The sequence below is a fragment of the Papio anubis genome, chromosome 11 (assembly GCF_008728515.1).
Source record: "Papio anubis isolate 15944 chromosome 11, Panubis1.0, whole genome shotgun sequence".
Classification (NCBI taxonomy): domain Eukaryota; kingdom Metazoa; phylum Chordata; class Mammalia; order Primates; family Cercopithecidae; genus Papio; species Papio anubis.
In genome coordinates, this window is record NC_044986.1 from 62,155,980 (window position 1) to 62,176,655 (window position 20,676).

The following is a 20,676-nucleotide window of genomic DNA, read 5'->3' on the forward strand; positions in this document are numbered from 1 at the left end:
CTAAATTGCACTAAGCTGGAAAAGTTTGTTAATGAAAAGTACTAGGTGTCATTGTGAATTCCAAAAATAGGAATTTAAAGCAATCAGTGGTAGCAAAAGCACTTGGTGCTCATGACATTTCCCATCCCACAGAGCTCATTTCTTCACCTGTAATGCAGTCCAGAGGTTGCCTTGTTTCATCTTGCTCAGCCTCACAGATCATCAATGATCCCATCTTTTCCCCTACTGTTAATACCTTTTTTTTCTGATTCCTGACTCTATCATGTCCCTCAAAGGAAAATCCTGCTTCAAATCCCATCTCTCCTTTTTTGTTTATGAATATGCCTACTAAAATGTTTCAGTGAAGATTCTTCCTTTCCTGATCAGGCTAAGAACTGTTTTCAACTCCTCCAGTCCACAGAATTTTATCTCATTGAGATCACTAATGGACTTATAATTACCGCATTCATTATATATGTTGCAGTTCTTCCCTTATATCACCTCTCTGGAGCTTTTAGATCTTTGTTACTGATTCTCATAAATGTTAATTTTCATGAATGTTTCCTCCTAGATTTTCTGCTAGTTTATACCAACCTTCGCAGCCTCCTTTGTAAGCATTTTTTGTTGTTATTTTGCCTGCACCTGTTTTTGCTCTCATCTTTTATTCCTGAGCATTTCTTTTTTTTACTTTCATCCTCTTTTTGGACAACAGCAGACAGTGCTCTGGCTTCATCTGTCACTTACACAACACAAACTACAAAATTCTATCATCCAGCTCCGTCAGACAATCCATATGACTACTGCATTTGTCCATCTCATTTCAGCATCTCATCAACATTTCACACTCAACACATTTATCTCTCAGCTGTTTCACTCATTATCTTGCCTACTCACCTATTCACCTATTTTTCTCTTTGTATTAACTATCTCACTGAAGAATGCCTTTTTCCTCTTTTCCATCTCCTAAATCTGGTCAGCCATTAATTTGTGCTTATTCTACACCTAGAAACTTCAATATATTTTGAGTATGTTTTTCTTTGCTATGCCTATGAGAGCTGCTGTTTAGCAAACTCGGGTTTCTGACACTCAGAACAGAGAAGTTACCCATAGAAGTATGATTAAAAATACACTGGAACTCTGTTATAATGTCAGTGGTAGAGGATAACATTGTCTCATACGGTATGTTCAAGACTGGACATGTTGATTTATGAGAGTTATATTTGGGAAACTATGGTGCATGATGTATCTCAATGAATAAAGGTTGTTTTTACCAGAAATTATATATGCTGTTAAAAGCTTATCATATTTTGTCCATATTTAGGCTGAAATTGTCTTGAGTTTAAGAATTGTTTCAAATTCATTTTTATTTTCAACTTGGTTTGCTCATATAGCCATTGAGAAAGTGACATACACTTTGAACACAATACAAATTAAAGACAAGATGCTTTCCATATTCAACAAAGCTCCTTTACTTTAGTAGATGTAAAATTATGACTCAAGCTACTTTTCAGCTTTATGTTACTCCCATGAGAGATTCTCAGAAGAAAGGAGTGTCCTACGCAATAGATCATAACTCAAAAGTGTCACCCTCTCCCTGATGCCTGAAATTGGTCATTCAAAGAATTACTTCGATTGAAACAAACTCATAAAATTGCATTATCCTGTACATAAAATAAGGATATGGAAAAGATGGTGGAAAGGTAACTCAGACAAATTCTGGTTATTTGGAATTTTTGGTTAAAGATAGCCAGCCAACTACAAGAAGAAACTTTGCTCATCCTTCCTCTTCTCCATTTATATAAAATAGCTTCTTCCACCTAGACCTTAGAACACTTTATTCTTTTGTTACATAGTTTTGTAACTATTCATGAAGTGAACCTGAATAGATAATCACCCTAGGAGCATTTAAAACACTGTTTCAGTAAAAAAAAAAAAAAAAGCCAAACATTTGATAAAGCGGAAAATAGTAAAGCAGCATCTCTTAGAACAGGAGATTCACTATTACCTGAAAGATGCAAACAGATCAAATATTTCAGTATACATTTAGTCATTTAGTCTTGCTTAATTCTTGAGAACTTTCTGTGCCTTTATTTTTATAACGTAGGAGTTTATTAATCTGGAGAACTAATCTAATTATCAACATTTCTGCCAGAGAAGAAAATAAATAACAAAGATCTGAGCAGAACGAAATGAAATTGAAACCAACAAACAAAATACAAAAAATAAATGGAATAAAAAGCTAGTTCTTTGAAAAGATAGATAAAATCGATAGACCAATGGTGAGATTAACCAAGAAAAGAAGAGAGAAGATCCAAATAAATTAAATTAGAAACAAAATGGGAGATATTACTACTGATACCACAGAAATACAAAAGATTATTCAAGGCTACTATGAACACCTTTACATGCATAAACTAGAAAACCTAGAAGGGATGAATAAATTCCTGGAAATATACAACCCTCTTAGATTAAACCAGGAAGATACAGAAACTCTGAACAGATCAATAACAAGCACTGAGATAGAAACGGTAATTTAAAAATTGCCAACAACAAAAAAGTCCAGGACCAGACAAATTCGCAGCTGAATTCTATCAGACATTCAAAGAAGAATTGGTACCAATCCTACTGACATTATTCCACAGGATAGAGAAAGAGGAAATCCTCTCTAAATCATTTTATGAAGCCAGTATAACCCTAATACCAAAACCAGGCAAGGACATTAAAAAAAAAAAAAAAAAAGAAAGAAAACTATAGACAAATATCCCTAATGAACATAGATGCAAAAATCCTCAACAAAATAATTAAATCCAACAACATATATATATATATATACACACACACACACACATATATATATATATATGCCGCCATGATTATGTGGGTTTTCATACCAGGGATGAAGGGATTATTCAACATCTGCAAGTCAATAAATGTGACACATCGTATAAAAAAATTTTTAAATTACATGATCATCTCAATAGACACAGAAAAAGCATTTGACAAAATCCTTTATGATTAAAGCACTCAGCAAAATCAGCACAGAAATGACATACCTTAAGGTAATAAAAGCCATCTATGACAAACCCACAGCCAATATTATACTGAATGGGGAAAAGTTGAAAGCATTCCACCTGATAACTGGGACAAGACAAGGATGCCCACTTTCACAACTTCTCTTCAACAGGACTCTGGAAGTCCTAGCCACAGCAATCAGACACGAGAAAGAAATCAAGGGCATCCAAATTGGTAAAGAGGAAGTCAAACTGTTGCTGTTTGCTGATGATATGACCATATACCTAGAAAACCCTAAAGATTCCTCCAAATCCTAGAACTGGTAAATTAATTCAGCAAGGATTCAGGATAAAAAATTAATGTATTCAAATCAGTGGCTCTGCTATACACCAATAGTGACCAAGCTGAGAATTAAATCAAGAACTCAACCGTTTTTACAATATCTGTAAAAAATAAAAATAAAATACTTAGGAATATACCTAACCAAGGAGGTGAAAGACCTCTACAAGGAAAACCACAAAACACTGCTGAAAGAAATCATAGACGACCGATACAAATGGAAACACTCCCATGTTCATGGATGGGTAGAATCAATATTGTAAAAATGGTAAAAATGATCATACCGCCAAAAGCAATCTGCAAATTCAATGCAATTCCCATCAAAATGCCACCATTATTCTTTACAGAGTTAGGAAAAACAATCCTAAGATTCATATAGAACCAAAAAAGAGCCCATATAGCCAAAGCAATACCAAGCAAAAAGAACAAATCTGGAGGCATCACATTACTTGACTTCAAACTATACTATAAGGCCATAGTCACCAAAACAGCATAGTACTGGTATAAAAATAGGTGCACAGACCAATGGAACACAATAGAGAACCCAGAAATAAAGCTAAATGCTTACAGCCAAATGATCTTTGACAAAGTAAACAAAAATATAAAGTGAGGAAGGTCACCTTATTCAACAAATGGTGCTGGGATAATTGGCTAGTCACATTTAGAAGAATGAAACTGGGTTCTCATCTCTCACCCCATTAAAAAAAAAAAACAACTCAAGATGAATCAAAGACTTAAATCTAAGACCTAAAACCATAACAATTCTAGAAGATAATATCTGAAAAATCCTTCTAGACACTGGTTTCAGCAAAGACTCCACGACCAAGCACCCAACGGCAAATGCAACAAAAACAAGGATAAACAGATGGTACTTAATTAAAATGAAAAGTTTCTGCACAGAAAAAGAAATAATCAACAGAGTTAATAGAAAACCCACAGAGTTAGAGAAAGATCATCACAATCTATACATCTGACAAAGGACTAATATTCAGAATCTCCAAATAACTCAAACAAATCAGCAAGAAAAAAACAATCTCATCAAAAAAGTGGGCTAAGAACATGAATAGATAATTCTCAAAAAAAAAAAAAAAAAAAAAAGATATACAAATGGCCAACAAGCACAGGAAAAAAATGCTCAACTCACTAATTATCAGGGAAATGCAAATCAAAACCACAATGAGATACCATCTTACTCTTCCAAGAATGGCCATGACCAGGAAAAAAAAAAAAAAAAAAAAAAAAAGGTGTTGGCGTGGATGCAGTCAAAAGGGAACACTTTTACACTGTTACTGGGAATGTAAACTAGTACAATCAGTATGGAAAAGAGTGTGGAGATCCCTTAAAGAACTGAAAGTAGAACTACCACGTGATCCAGCAACCCTACTACTAGGTATCTACTCAGAGGGAAAAATGGCATTATACGGAAAAGATACTTGCACACACATGTTTATAGCAGCACAATTTGCAATTGCATAAATATGGAATCAGCCCAAATGCCCATCAGTGAGTGGAGAAAGAAAATGTGAGAGAGATATATATATACACACACATACACACACACACACACACACACCATGGGATACTACTCCACTATAAAAAGGAATGAATTAATGGCATTTGCAGTAACCAGGATGGAATTGGAGACCATTATTCTAGGTGAAGTAACTCAGGAATGGAAAACTAAACATGGTATGCTCTCACTTATAATTGGGGGCTAAGCTATGAGGATGAAAACACATAAGAATGATACAATGGACTTTGGGGACTCAGGGAAAAGGGTTGAGGGGGGGTGAGGGATAAAAGACTCCACATTGAGTATAATGTACACTGCCTGGTGATGGGTGCACCAAAATCTCAGAAATCACCGCTAAAGAACTTATTCATGTAACCAAACACCATCTGTTTCCCAAAAACCTCTTGAAAAAAAAATGTTAAAAAAAATCTCTGCTGGAAATAAATTCCAGATAGGTAGTACCCTTAAAATATACATATTGTCACAAGGCATATCTAGGAATTATATCCTTAGGAGTTGTGTAATCATGATATAATGAATGCTCCAGAAGCTTCTCAGTAATATAGTTTCATTGAAATATTTTTTTTTGCCTCTTATAATATAAACATGAAACAATTCAAATAAGGCCAGCCTCCAAGAATATTTTGTAAAATATTAACATAAATTATACTCGTAGGTTGTTTTGTTCATAATGGAGTGCATTTTGTGTGACTTGGTTTATACTTCTTACTTTGGTTTTTTAAAATCATCTTTTCTTGAACTAGAACTACCTGTCAATGTATTTAACACCAAAAGTTCATTTCAATTGTGTTCAATTACAATTAGGTGTGAATGTCCAGTTATTAGCCTTGGTATCTTTGCTTTGGCAAAATTACAAAGAGGAAGTAATTAGGCTCCTTAAATATCACCCGGTGTTCTGAAAGTCTAATACTGTTCTGTCCTGGTACAAAACACTTTTAGCAGATGTTAATTTTATTTTGGCTCCTATTGTCTCCTTCCGATCTAGGTTATACTGCTTCTATAACTATTTAAAATCTTTTTGTACTTTATCCCTACCTTATGAGGTGTTACTTTGTCTAATTTGGAATATCTGCTAATATGATTAATTACAATGTAGAGTACAGAAATAGAAAAAAATACGTACTGAAAGCCTGAAATCTTGGATTCGTATTTTACTTCTCCAACTTATTCTGTTTAATTCACAAGCAGAATTTTTAAGAATTGTTATAGCTAAGAATAGCTATAACAATCTTGTTTTATACAAGGATACTGTCTAAAGGAGACAAAATTTGTGCTAAAATTCTAGAAGACTTAAATATGTCCTAGATGGCATACTTAAGCTACCGCCATTTTGAGACGGTTGGATGATTGGGAAAAATAAACTTAAGCGGAAGGTTTTAGTTCTTCTCTTTCTAACTAGCTAATGCCAGTGCCAGAGTAGTGAATTGTGTGTGGCACACACACAATAAATATGCTCTTAAGGCAGCAATGGAGGAAGGAAAAGTGAAAAATGAAAATAAAAAGGCCAAGCAAGCAGAATGAGAAGCATCAGCTAATCCAATTCTGCTTCATTCTTTCTACATATGAACTTTAACTCTGAAACTTTACAGAATGTAACTAAATTGGTCTAATAATATATGTAATAGATGATATATATAAACATGCATTTAAATAATTTAAATATATAGATATAATTTCAAATCTAAATGTTAGTTGGAATGGAAATTAGTGTTTGACCTTCTGACACACCAGCAAAAATTAAAACTAGAATGTATTATTTTTGAACTATTAAACTGATCAAAAGAGAAAGCAACCAATGTTCCAGCAGATTTTTTTCATAATATACATAGACACTGAAAATCATGTTGCTTACATTACTCAATTGCATTTCATAATCAATTTCAGATATTATTTTCTGCCTAAAATTTCTTAATCTATCAAATAATAATGTCAGAAGCACATTCATAGACAACCTCCCTAGATGGTCACTGTAATAACTGAGTCAGTTTCTTCATTCTCAATTTTGATTGCTTAGAACTGTATTTCTTCAGAACAAAAGTAATTAATTTGAAACTATTTTATGTATGAAATGGAAAAGGCTAAAAAGAGTCATCTATAATTCTTTATTAGTCAGTGACTACGTCTCTAAGCTTCTTTTAAAATGTCAAAACTGTACAGAAGTAAGATGATACTTTTGCTTTCTCCCATACCATTTGAATAATGCTAAAAACAATGACATAGTTTGATAAAACCATGTTATAAAAGTACCTAGTTCAAGGCAACCTGATCCAATGAAAGATTATCAATATAAGAAAAAAAACCTTCAACGTGACACAATTATGTCAACTTGGAAAACTGGTTGTTTCAAAGTAAACAGGAAAAAATGGTAGGAAGCATTCAGTATTTAAAAAGTTATTAATACATGTAAATATGTCTAATGTACTATGGTTTCACTTCTTTCACTAAGATTTAGTGTCTCTCATAAAGCTGAATGCAATAAAATTCTAAAATAAAGAAAACTATGGGCATATATAGGCTTCAGTCACATAAACTCAGAAATTTTGACTTATATTAGGATAGAGTTTGTTTTTGCCGTAAATACTAAATGCTAAAAAAACAGGATTAATAAAATTTTATAATAAAGTAACATGGAAAGATATGTGTTCTTTAATATTAGGAATGTTATTAGTTTATTATAATTAGTCTTTGTTTCCTATTCCTTATATCCACAAATACAATATTTAATAGGAGAGAGTGCTTCATTTTCCAAGAAAGAGAGTATAAGCATACTGAACAATACTAATCATTATAAAAAGAAGCCCAAAAACCTTTCCCTCTGACTATATAAGCAAGAAATAATATGAAATAGTTGCAAAAAATCCCCATTTTTTTCCAAAAGGGAAATAAATATGTACTATGAAGTTGAACACAATATAAAAGCCACAAAATTATATTATACCCCAGTCTGAAATATTAATTGAATATCTCAACACAATAATGAAAGCAACAGATTTTTCAATTAAAGTGTAAAATAATTCTAAGGATGTAGCAGCTGCTTAGAAATACTGAAATAAACATGAGAAATCTAAAAAAAGGAAACCAAAATGTTTATAAACACCAGTCTCTATATTAATTATGCACTTTATGCATTTTATATCTTTAGTATTATCTTTAGTACTCTACTAAATAGTATTTTTCTTTGAATTTTAAATATTATATTAGAATATATTGTCAACCCAGAAAACCTACCATTATAACATTTTAATATGTATTGATTTTTGAAGAGCAAAAATAAGCAAAAAAATTGACAGCCTTTCCTATAAGATCTGAAACAAGACAAGGCTACCCACTGTCACCATTTTCATTCAACATAGAACTGAACGTCCTAGCTAGAACCATTAGCTAAGAGAAAGAAATATAGATTATCCAAATTGGAAAGGAGGAAGTCAAATTGTCCTAGTTTGTAGATGACATGATCTTATATTAAGAAAAACCTAAAGGCTCTACCAAACAAACAAACAAAAAAACCTCTTAGATTTGATAAACAAATTCAATAAAGTGGAAGGATATCAAATCAACATGCAAAAATCAACAGCATTTTTACACACAAATAGTGAACAATCTAAAAAAGAAATCAGGCAAGCAATCCTATTTCTGATAGCTACAAAAATCAAAACACCTAGAAATCAATATAACTAAAGAGGTGAAAAATCTCTACTATAAAACTATAAAATACTGATAAAAGAAATAGAAGACAAAAAAGATATCCTCTGTTCATGTATTGAAAGAATTAATATTGTTAAAATGTCCATACTGCCCAGAGCAATATACAGATTCAGTGTAACCCCTAGAAAAATACCAATGACATTTTTTACATAGATAGAATAAAAAGATCCTAAAATTTACATAGAACCACAAAAGACCCTGAATAGCCAAAGAAATCCTGAGAAAAAGAGAAAAGCTGGAAACATCACACTACCTGGCTTCAAAATATATTACAAAGATATAGTAACTAAAACTGCATGATACTAGCATAAAAAGACCCACACATAGACCACTGGAACAGAATGGAGAACCCAAAAATAAATTCATATATTTGTAGCCAACTGATTTTGAACAAGTGTCAAGAACACACACTGACAAAAGGATAGTCAATAACCGGTAGAGGGAAATTTGGATATCTATTGCAGAAAAATGAAACTAGACCCCTACGTTTCACCATATGGAAAAATCAAATCAAAGTAAAGGCCTAGCATAAAATCCAAAACTATAAAGCTAGTAGAAGAAAACACAGGGCTTCAGAACACTGATTTTGGCAAAGATTTGATGGCTAAGACCTCAAAAGCACAGGCAACAAAAGTAAAAATAAACACATGGGATTATATCAAACTAAAAAGGTTTTGCACAGCAAAGAAAACAATTAACAGAGTGACAACACAACGTATAGAATGATAGAAGATATTTTCAAACTATTCGACAAGGGACTAAAATACAGAATACATAAGACAAATCAACAGAAGAATAAAACAAATTTAAAAATGGGCAAATGATCTGAGTAGTCATCTCTCAAAAGAAGACATACAAATGGCCAATAGTTATATGAAAAAATGTTCCACATCATTAATCAACAGGGAAATGCAAATCAAAACCACAATAAGATATTATCTTATCCCAGTTAAAATCGCTATAATTGAAAGAAAAAAAATAAATTCTGTCAAGAATGTAGAGAAATGGGGACTCTTATACCCTGCTGGTAGGAATGTAAATTAGTACAGCCATTAAGGAAAACAGGAGTTTTCTTTAAAAACGACTACTACTACTAATAAACTAATAATAGAACTACCATATGATCCAGCAATTCATTACCAGGTATTTATTTAAAGAAAAGGAAGTCAATATGTTGAAGAAATAGCTGCACTCCTATGCTTACTGCAGCACTGCTCACAATCTAACTGTCAATCAGTTAGTTAGAATCAATCTAATTGTCCACCAATGAAGGAATGGATAAACAAAATGTGGTATACAAACACAATGGAATATTCAGCCACAAAGAAGAATGAAATCCTGTCATTTGTGGCAACATGACCAAGACTGGAGGACATTATGTTAAGTGAAATAAGTCAGGTACAGAAAGACAAGTATCACATGTTTTTATATGTGAGAGTTTTAAAAGTTGATCTCATAGAATTAACGAATAGAATAATGGTTATCAGGGGCAGAGAAGAGTAGTGGAGAGGGGAATATAAAAATAAATTAATTAAAGGTACAAAAATACAGTTACATAGAAGGAAGAAATTCTAGTCTTCTATAACATAGTAGGCTGACTATAGTTAATACTTTATTGTGTATTTTAAAATAGCTATATGAGAAGATTTTGAATGTTTTCAAAACAAAGAAATGATAGATGCTTGAGGAATAGTATATGCCCATTCCCTAATTTGATCAATACACAGTGTATACATGTATAGAAATATATGTACTCTACAAATGCAATTATTATATGTCATTTAAAAATAAAACATAATGAAAATAAATGTTAAAAATACATAACCAAAAAAGAAAGAAGGAAATATAATGTATCAACAACAACAAAACTCGGTTTTGTAATTACAGTTGATTAAAATTAATTGTGCATATTTGATGCTGAAGAACTGATACTAGAAATAATTTGAGTATATTTTAAGCTAAAATAAAAACTGCCCTAATAAATAATTAAGCTTCCTTATAATCATCTATTACCTAGTGTATTAATACTATTAGAAATTCAATTATAATTTAGAAAAAGTGGTTGAATAGAGTACAAATTTAACTTTGCCCAAATCAATGTTCTAATGGCAAAGAGCAGTTAGCATGAACTTTTACCATGTCCATTTGTAAGTAACTCACCTGATTAGCAATCTGCCGAGCAAGGACATCCATCCTTGATCCTGATTCTGATATCATTTTCGCTGCATAGATCACATCGGTTGTATGCTTTAGTGGCCCTTTGCCCCTGGGGAAAAACAAAACAAAACAAAACAAAACAAAATATATATATATATTATATTAGCTGTGGTGTTGATGAAAAAATAAATGTTAGCTATGGTGGTTCATGAAAAAATGTATAAATCTATCCATCCATCCACCCGCATATGTAAAAGATTTGCATCCCAAAGAACGGCTATTGGTTTTTTGTTTGTTTGTTTTGAGACGGAGTCTCACTCTGTCGCCAAGCTTGAGCGCAGTGGTGCAATCTCGGCTCACTGCAACCTCCGCCCCTCGGGTTCAAGTGATTCTCCAGCCTCTGCCCCTCGAGTAGCTGGGACTACAGACACGTGCCACCATATCCGGCTAATTTTTGTATTTTTAGTAGAGACGGGGTTTCACCATATTGGCCAGGATGGTCTCGATCTCTTGACCTCTTGATCCACCCGCCTTATCCTCCCAAAGTGCTGAGATTACAGGCGTGAGCCACCGTGCCTGGCTGACTGCTGGTTTTAATATTTTGATTTTGAAAAGATCACTATTAGACTCCAGTATTAAATAATTTTTTTTTAATGCCAGCCTATTGTGTTAAGAAATACACCAGAGAAGATGAAGACCTTTTGATCTTCATTCCCAGGTGTTTATTATAGTAAAACTCAACCTAGAGATACCCTTCATAGAACTAGATACCTCAAGACAAAAGTATTTTTCTGATTCTAGGGAGAAACATATTATTTTGGATATTATATGTATCCAACAGTTCATTTTTTATCAGCAGGCTGACTTTTAATATTTCACATTTTTTCTGTTGCCATATTTTAGTTATTTTTTTAAAAAAATTATTGATGGTAAAATTCATTCATTTTTATGGGGTACATGTATTGTTTTGTTATTTATACATGCATAGAATGTGTAATGATTAAGTAATGGTATTTAGGGTATCCATCATGTCAAGTATTATTTCTATTTGTTGAAAATATTTGAAGTCTTCTAGCTATTTTGAAATATTCAATACATTGTTTTTAACTATAGTCATCCTACTCTACTACTGAACATTTGAATTGCTCTTTTAACTGTATGTTTGCTCCCATTAACCAACCTCTCTTATACCCCCAATTCCCAACAAACACCATGCCAAGCCTCAGATAACTATCATTCTACTTTCTGCCTCCACGAGAGCAATGTTCTTTGCTCTCACATATGGAGGAGAACATGATATTTGTCTAACTTACTTCACTTAGCATAATGTCCTCCAGACTCATCCATGTTGTTGTAAATGTTAGGATTTCATTCTTTTATGGCTGAGTGTTTCATTTTGTGTGTGTGTGTGTGTAAATAAAACCACATTTTATTTATCCATTTATCCATTGATGAACACTTACGTTGATTTCACATCTTTGCTATTGTGAATAATACTACAATAAAAATAAAGGTGCAGGTATCCTTTTGATATGCTGATTTGCTTTTCTTTGGATAAATACTTAGGTGTGAGATTGCTAGATCATACATTAGTACTACTATTAGTTTTCTGCAAAATCTCCATATTGGTTTCCATAATGGCTGTACTAGTTTACATTCCCATCAACAGTGTATAAGAGTTCCCTTTTCAACATACCCTTGCCAGCGTCTGTTTTTTTTTTTTTTTTCCTTTTAATAATAGTAATTCTAAATGGGGTAAAATGATATCTTATTGTAGTTTTGATTTGTGTTTTCATGCTAATTAGTGATGTTGAGCATGTTTTCATATACCTGTTGGTCATTTGTCTTCTTTTGAGAAATGTCTATTCATGTCCTTTGCCCGCTTTTTGATGGGATGATTATTATTTTCTCCTGTTGAATTCAGTTCCATGTATTCTCTGAACTTTAGGCCCTTATTAGATAAACAGTTTGCAAATATTTTTAAATATTAAATATTTAAATAATTCAAATATTAAATATTTTCTACTATTTAACAGGCTGTTTACTCTGTTGATTATTTCTTTTGATGTGCAGAAGCTTTTTAGTTTAATATAGTCCCATTTGCCTATTTTTATCTTGCCTGTGCTTTTGAGGACTTAGCAATAAAATCTTTGTAGAGACCAATGTCCTGAAGCATTTCCCCTATGTTTTCTTCAAGTAGTTTTATAATTTTGGATCTTACGTTTAGGTTTTAGCTGATCTTGGTTTGATTTTTGTATATGGTGAGAGACAGGGGGCTAGTTTCATTCTTCTGAGTATGATTGTCCTGTTTTCCCAGCACCATTTATTGAAGAGCCATCCTTTCCCCAGTGTCTGTTCTTCCCAACTTTGTTGAAAATCAGTTAGTTATAAATGTGTGGATTTACTTCTGGGTTCTTTATTCTGTTCCATTGGTTTATGTGTCTATTTTTATGCTCATACAATGCTTTTTTTGGTTATATAGCCTTATGATATGTTTTGAAGCCAGGTAGTATGATGTGTCATGTCCTTTTTCCTGTTCTTTTCCTCAGTATTGCTTTGGCTATTTGGGGACTTTTGTGGTTCTATTAATATGTAATATTTAGGATTGTTTTTTCTGTTTCTGTGAAGAATGTCATTGCTCTTTTGAAAGAATTCCACTGAAAATGTAGATTTATTTTGGTAGTATTGATATTTTGACAATATTAATTATTCTGATCTATGGGCATGAGATATATTTTTTATTTTTTGTGTCTTGTTCAATTTCTTCCACCAGTGTTTTATAGTTTTGCTTGTAGAGGTCGTTCCTTGTTTGGTTAAAATTATTCCTAGGCTTTTTTAAATTTGTAGCTCTTTTAAACGGGATCGCCTCTTGATTTCTTTTTCACATTGTTCAGACTGATGTATAAAAATGCTATTGATTTTTGTATGTTGATTTAGTATTCAGCAACCTTCCTTAATTTACCAAATCTAAGAGTGTTTTGGTGGAGTATTTAGGTTTTTCTTAATATAAGATAATTTCATTTCATAGAGGGACAATTTGGCTTCCCTTTTTCCAATTTGGATGCCTTTTCTTTCTTTTTCCTGATTGCTCTGGCTGATAACCTTCAGTACTAGAATCTTGAAAGGGAGTTATAAAAGTGGGCATCCTCATCTTGTTCCAGATCTTGATAGAAAGGCTTTCAGCTTTGCCCCAGTCAGTATGATGTTAGCTGTGACTTTGTAATTATATGGCCTATATTATATTGGGGTACGTTCCTTCTAAATCTAGTTTCTTGAAAGTTTTTATCATGAAAAGATCTTGAATTTTATCAGATGCTTTTACTGAGCCTATTGAGATGATCACATTTTTAAATCTTTCATTCTTTTGATATGATGTATCATGTTTATTGATTTGTGTATATTGAGTCATCCTTGCATCCCAAGGATAAATCCCACTTGATTAACATGTATTATCTTTTTGGTGTTCTGTTTGATTCATTTTGCTAGTATTTTGTTGAAGGTTTTTATGTCTCATTCATCATGGATATTGACCTATAGTTTTCTTTCTTTCTTGTACTCTTGTCTGGTTTTGGTATGAGGATAATGCTGCCTCATAAAATGAAATAGGGAGAATTCCCTCCTCTTCAATTTTGTGGAACAGCTTGAGGAAAATCAATGTTAGTTATTCTTTGTAAGTTTGGTAGAATTCAGCAATAAAGGATCCAATTCTGGGCTTCTCTTCGTTGGGAGACATTTTGTTACTGATTCAATCTATTATGCATTATTGTTCTGTTCAGATTTTCTATTTTTTCCAGACTTGATCTTGGTAGGTTTTGTGATCCCAGGAATTTATTCATTTCCCCTGTGTTTTCCAGTTTGTAAATGTTAACTGTTAATAATAGTGTCTGATGATCTTTTGCATTTCTGTGATGTCAATTGTAATGCCTCCTTTTACATTTGTAATTTTGTTTATTTGGGTATTCTCTCTTTTCCTGGTTAGTCTAGATAGCAGGTTATTTAATTTTTTTATCTTTTCACAAAACCAACTTGTTGCTTTATTGATATTTTGTATTTTTTTTTTAGTCTCTGTATCATTTAGTTCTGCTCTGATCTTTATTACTTCTTTCTTTGTGCTAATTCTGGATTTAGTTTGTTCTTGCTTTCCTAATTCCTTGATGTGTGCATCATTAGGTTGTTTATGTGAAACATTTCTACTTTTTTATTGTAGCAATTTATTGCTATGAACTTCCCTCTTAGCACTGCTTTTGCTCTATCCTATAGGTTTTGGAATGTTGTGTTTTTATTTTCATTTTTTCAGAAACTTGTTTGATTTCCTACTTAATTTCTTCATTGACTTGATGGTTGTCTAGGAGATTGTTGTTTAATTTCTATGTATTTGTACAACTTCTAAAATGCCTCTTTTTATTGATTTCTAGTTTTATTAGATTGTGGCATAAGAGGATACTTGGTATCCTATTAACTTTTTAAAAACTTTTAAAAAATTTGTTAAGATTTGCTTTGTGGCCTGACATGGTCAATCCTACAGAATGTCTATGTGCTTATGGGAAAAATGTATATTCTACGACTGTTCAATAAAATGCTCTGTAGATTGGCCTCTTAGTTCAATATGGTCTAAAGTGCAGTTTAAATACAATGTTTCTTTTTAAATTTTCTCTCTGGATGATCTCTCTAATGCTAAGAGTTGAGTGTTGAAGTCTCAATTATTACTGCATTGGAGTACATCTCCCCCTTTTGATGTAATAATATTTCCTTCATATATCTGGATGGTTTCATATTGGGTGCATATGTATTTATAATTTTTATATACTCTTGCTTGATGTATCCCTTTATCTTTAATATAATGACCTTCATTGTCTCTTTTTTACTGTTTTTGACTTAAATATGTTTTTATCAGATATAAATAGAGATACTTATGCTCACTTTTGGTTTCTGTTTGCACAAAATATCTTTTTCAATCCCTTTACTTTCATTCTATATGTCTTTACAAGTTAAGTGAGTTTCTTGGAGGCAGTAGATAGTTGAGTCACGTGGTCCTTGTTTTTGGTTTTAGTTTTTGTTTTCAAATCCATTCAGCCCGTTTCCATCTTTTTTCTTTTTTAGACGGAGTCTTGTTCTGTCACCCAGGCTGCAGTACAGTGGCACAATCCAGCTCACTGCAACTTCCACCTCCTGGGTTCAAGAGATTCTCCTGCCTCATTCCTGAGTAGCTGGGATTACAGGCATGTGCCACTGTGCCCGGCTAATTTTTGTATTTTTAGTAGAGATGGGGTTTCACCATGTTGGCCAGACTGGTCTCGAACTCCTGACCTCGTGATCTCCCTGCCTCAGCCTCCCAAAGTGCTGAGATTAAAGGTCTGAGCCACCATGCTATTTCTTTTAAGAGCAAAATTTAATTCATTTACCTTCAAGGTTATTATTCATGTGTCAGGACTTATTTCTGTCATTTTGTAAATTGTTTTCTGGATGTTTTGTGTATAGTTTGTTCCTTTCTTTCTTATTGTTTATCATTAAGGTTTGGTGTTTTTCTGTAGTTGTACTATTTGAGTAGTTTCTACATTTGTATGTTTATCAGTAAGTTTTATACTTTCTTGTGTTTTCATGATAATAGATATCATCTTTGCACTTTCAGATATAAGAACCTTTTAAAGGAGTCATGAAAACACAGGAAAGTAATAAATTTGCTCAGTTTTTGCTTGTCTGGGAAAGACTTTATTTCTTTTTTATAGCTGAAGGATCAGTTTTGCTGGGTATAGTGTTCTTGATTGACTTCTTTTTGGTTCTTCTCCTCCCAGCTCTATGAATATATCATCTCATTCTCTCCTGATGTGTAATTTTTCTGCTGAAAAATCTGCTGTTAGTTTTAATAAGGTTTCCTTTATATTTGACTTAACATCATTCTCTTCCTGTTTTTAGAAATCCTTTCTTTGTATTTGACTTTCAACAATTTGGCTATAATTTGCCTTTAACAAGACCTTTTTGGGTTGAATCTATTTGGGGATCTTTAAGCTTTCTGGATCTGGATGTTCGCATCTCTCCTAAGACTTGTAAGTTTCCAAGGATCATTATACTAAATAGATTTTCTATGACTTTGGACTTCTCTTCAACTTATGTTTTGAGTTCAAATTCTGGGAATGAATACCCAGAATTTGAAACTTTGGTTACTTTATGGAGCCCCATGTGTTACACAGGATTTGTACAATCTTTTTTTATTATTTATTCTATTTTGTCTGACCAAGTTATTTAAAAAATCCTTTATTCCCACTATAAAATTATTTCTTGTGCATAATAAAATCTGTTGTTGAAGCTCTCACATGAATTTTGTATTTCATTCATTGAATTCCTAGTTCCAGAATTTTTGTTTCTTTTTTATGATACTTATCACATTCGTAAATTTCTCATTTATGTTCTGAATTGTCTCTTCTAATTTTTTTGTATTCTTTATCTGTGTTCTATTGTATCTCACTGAGCACTGAGCTTTTTAAATATTATTACTCTGTACTCTTTTTTCATCGTTTCATTAATTTCTTTTTTATTGTAATATCTTGCTGGACAATTATTGTGTTTCTTTAGATGTGGCATATTTCCTTGACATTTAATGTTTCTTTTGTCCTTTCATTGATATATTTGTATATGGTGTAAGTCGCTTCTTTATTTTTTTGGATTGGCTTTTGTAGAGGAAGGTCCTGAAGATCTATCTGTAGTGTTGCTTTCATAGGGCACGTTAGCTTTGATTCTGGGTGCATGCAGTAATGTAGCCTCCATGTGATTCATTTGTCTGTAAAGAGCCTCAGTGGTGTCTGTGATTCCCTCTGTCACTTAGGCTGTGGCTGTTAGTGCAAGGCTTTATAGGGGATGGGAACTGCAGGTGGGTTGGTCCTCAGGCCTCAGTGGTGGGCCAAGCATAGCTGTCCTTGGGTCCCAGGCAGCGTGCATGGGCACCAATGTAATTAGGTCTAAGCAGGCTAATTCTTGGACCTCCAGGTGGCTTTCCTGGGTTCTGGCAGTGGCAGTATTGGGTCATGCGGTTCATTAAGCTCCTGGGTAGCATGCACGGCATGAACAATGGCCATAGCTGTGACAGGACAACCCTATGGGCTCACAGATGAAACATGCTTCTGTTAGTGGTGGCTGTGATGAGCTGAGTGGGCCTGCCCTTAGGCCTCTGAAATACTTGCACTGATACCAGTGGTAGCGGGTGGGGCAAGATCATTCCCAGTTCCCTAGGCAATGTGCCCAGGCATGGGGGATGTTGCCAGGCCAGACAAGCCTGTCATTAGGCCCCCTCTGTTGTGCCACTGGTATAGGCTGTGGTCAGCAGGCCAGATGAAACCTGGGCTCCCCTGGTAAAGTGCTGGGTGGTGACCACGATGGCAGCCATGAGCAGGGAGAATCCATCCTCGAGGCACGTGCAAGTACACTGTGGGCCTGTTTCTGGGAATTGGGGTTATTTTCAGTGATGGCAGTCACAGCCAGTTGGCTCTCAGGCTCTTGGAAATATGTGCTGCAGTGTCCAGAATTGGCGGAAGCAGCAGCAGTGGGGAGAGCCAGTCTTCAGAGCATGCGCAAGCTGAGGATTGCTGAGGAGGCAGAGTTGCTATCAGTAGCAGCAGCCCCAGGCAGGCAAGTTTCAAGTTCTGGGAGCACATGCTTTGGCTCCCTTTGTCCCAGGGGCACTCTGCTTTGCCTGCTACACCACCTATACCCTGGGGTGCAAGATGCTGTGTGTTCTATAGTGCTGAGGACCCTGCTGTTCTGCTGAGTCTAATCACTCTCATGCCACTGCAGTCCTGTAAGGGATGTAGGGAGATGTCAGTGGGGTTCTAGGGATGTAGGAATGCAGGGGCTGCTGGGCCCCAGGGAGAGATGCAGTCTGGTTTGGGTCACATTCTCAAAATAACACTGTGCTGCAACTGCTTAGGACTCAGGGTGTGCGTGGGACCCAGCAAGAGCTACCTATGTGGAGCGATGCCATCACACACTATCCAGACTGCTCCCTGTGGGAGCCTTATGGTCTGCAGGGGTCGAGGAACTCTCCTGTGACTAGGGTTGCAGGAGTCCATGATGGGAATGTGGACTGCTGGGGCATTTTCCATTTTCCCACACTGGGGTGACTCTCCAAGTTCCCAGGTGATCCTGACCAAGCTGGCTGCCTTGCTTCCTTGTTTTTTTTTTTTTTTTTTTGTTTGTTTGTTTGTTTTGCTGCAGGTGTTTCCTGACACTCCTCTGTTGAATTCCAGTGTTCTGTCTTAGATGCTGTATTCAAAGTATGATTGCATTCTTGCTATTTTAGTTTTTCTTTGTGGAGGAGGCAATTGCTGAATGCCTCTAGTCAGCCATCTTGGAGTCCCTGTTCCAATCTTTCTCTTTTAAATCTGTTTTCACAGTCATTAATTGTGTTTTGTTTTTATCCCATTATCTATTCTCCACAATTGATTCAAACATGGAAAGTCCAAGCCTAAGAAATGTGTAATCTAAGGCCTTCCACATGGAAATACAAATTAAATTTATCTTCTAGTTTGTCTCATAGTGGTTCTCCTGCTTCCAGAGAGGAGCTACCCCAAGACTTACCTAAGTAAATCCATTAATTCTAGCATCACTTAAAAGGAAAATGTTGACAGTATTGCTGAGATAAGTGAAAAAAAATCCAGAAATAAATGAATTAGGTCTTAGGACAATGAAGAAGAAGTACTGAAATGACATACTATCTGTTCATCTAAAATAATCCAGCCAAATGTTGGTGAAATATAAAGTCTGGTGCTGCACATTGGTCGATTGGTATACACATCTTGGGTTAGCCAAGAGGATACTACAGTTGGAAGTGGAGAGTGGTGGCCTGGGTCTCTTTACATGATCTTACCCCTCCCACCCTTTGATCTGATCTTGTTTGCTCATTACTAAGTTATGCCATTTAAGCATCATGATTTAAGCATGAGAGAGAGAAAGAAATTTTCCTATAGGGAAAGGATGGGATGTCTAAACTCAGAGAGTACCAGAAAGTCAACAAGGCCTACAAGAACACCATTCATGTATTCTTCCTTACATGGTTTATTTTTGTTCCTCTCAGTTCTCCTTGAATCTGTTTACTTGCTGTTAAGTAAAAGAAAAACGTCTCGGAGTGGCTCATGCCTATAATCCCAGCATTTTGGGAGGCTGAGATGGGTGGATCACCTGAGGTTGGGAGTTCAAGACCAGCCTGACCAACATGGAGAAATCCCATCTCTATTAAAAATACAAAATTAGCTGGGTATGGTAGTGCTTGCCTGTAATCTCAGCTACTCGGGAAGCTGAGGCAGGAGAATCACTTGAACTCGGGAGGCAGAGGTTGCAGTGAGCCGAGATCATGCCATTGCACTCCAGCCTGGGCCACAAGAATGAAACTCTGTCTCAAAAAAAAAAAAAAAAAAAAAAAAAGGGAACTATATCAGAGTAGTTGAGTATAAAGCTGGAGTCATGTTATCTTGGTTCCTAATGCCACAGTATAAAAGTTGAGTTGATTTCAGGATTCTGCAAGGTAGGAAAAAAGCAAGAAGTATGCTTTTAAGTTTTGGAAAAATTTTCCATTTGTTTCCTGAGTGAGTGACCATTTTGATACAAGAACAGCATTTCTGTGAGAAAAAATGCATACTGTTTTTGACACATTACTGTGAATGAGTAGCTAAACACCTATATAATTGGATCCTTTCACAAAGAACTCGTTTCTTTAAAGATGTGCAACTGGACTGAAATATGATAAGGGGATATTTTTCTATCTTCTCTTTTTTGAAAAAAATAAATGAATGATTATCTGAATGAATGCAGCTGTTCCATCCATTTAAAACCACTTCTCTCTATATTTCCTAACTCTCTACTGAGTCTTACCACACTGAATTTCAGGGCTTTAATTATTAGATTTCTCTTCCTTGTCCCTAGCAGAGAATAGGGCCCTGAAGAAACAACTCACTAAAGCAATT

General features: G+C 34.4%; 1 protein-coding gene across 7 annotated transcripts in view; it reads right to left on the minus strand.

The window, feature by feature from the left end:
* The window catches only part of CTNNA3 (catenin alpha 3), a 1,832,183-nt gene that overhangs the window by 69,050 nt on the left and 1,742,457 nt on the right, over positions 1–20,676 (minus strand). For all 7 annotated transcript variants that reach the window (XM_009214841.4, XM_009214844.4, XM_009214842.4 and 4 more), the window contains one exon: positions 10,730–10,835. In XM_009214841.4, coding sequence (XP_009213105.3) covers positions 10,730–10,835 — 106 coding nt within the window. The remainder of the gene's footprint in view (positions 1–10,729; positions 10,836–20,676) is intronic.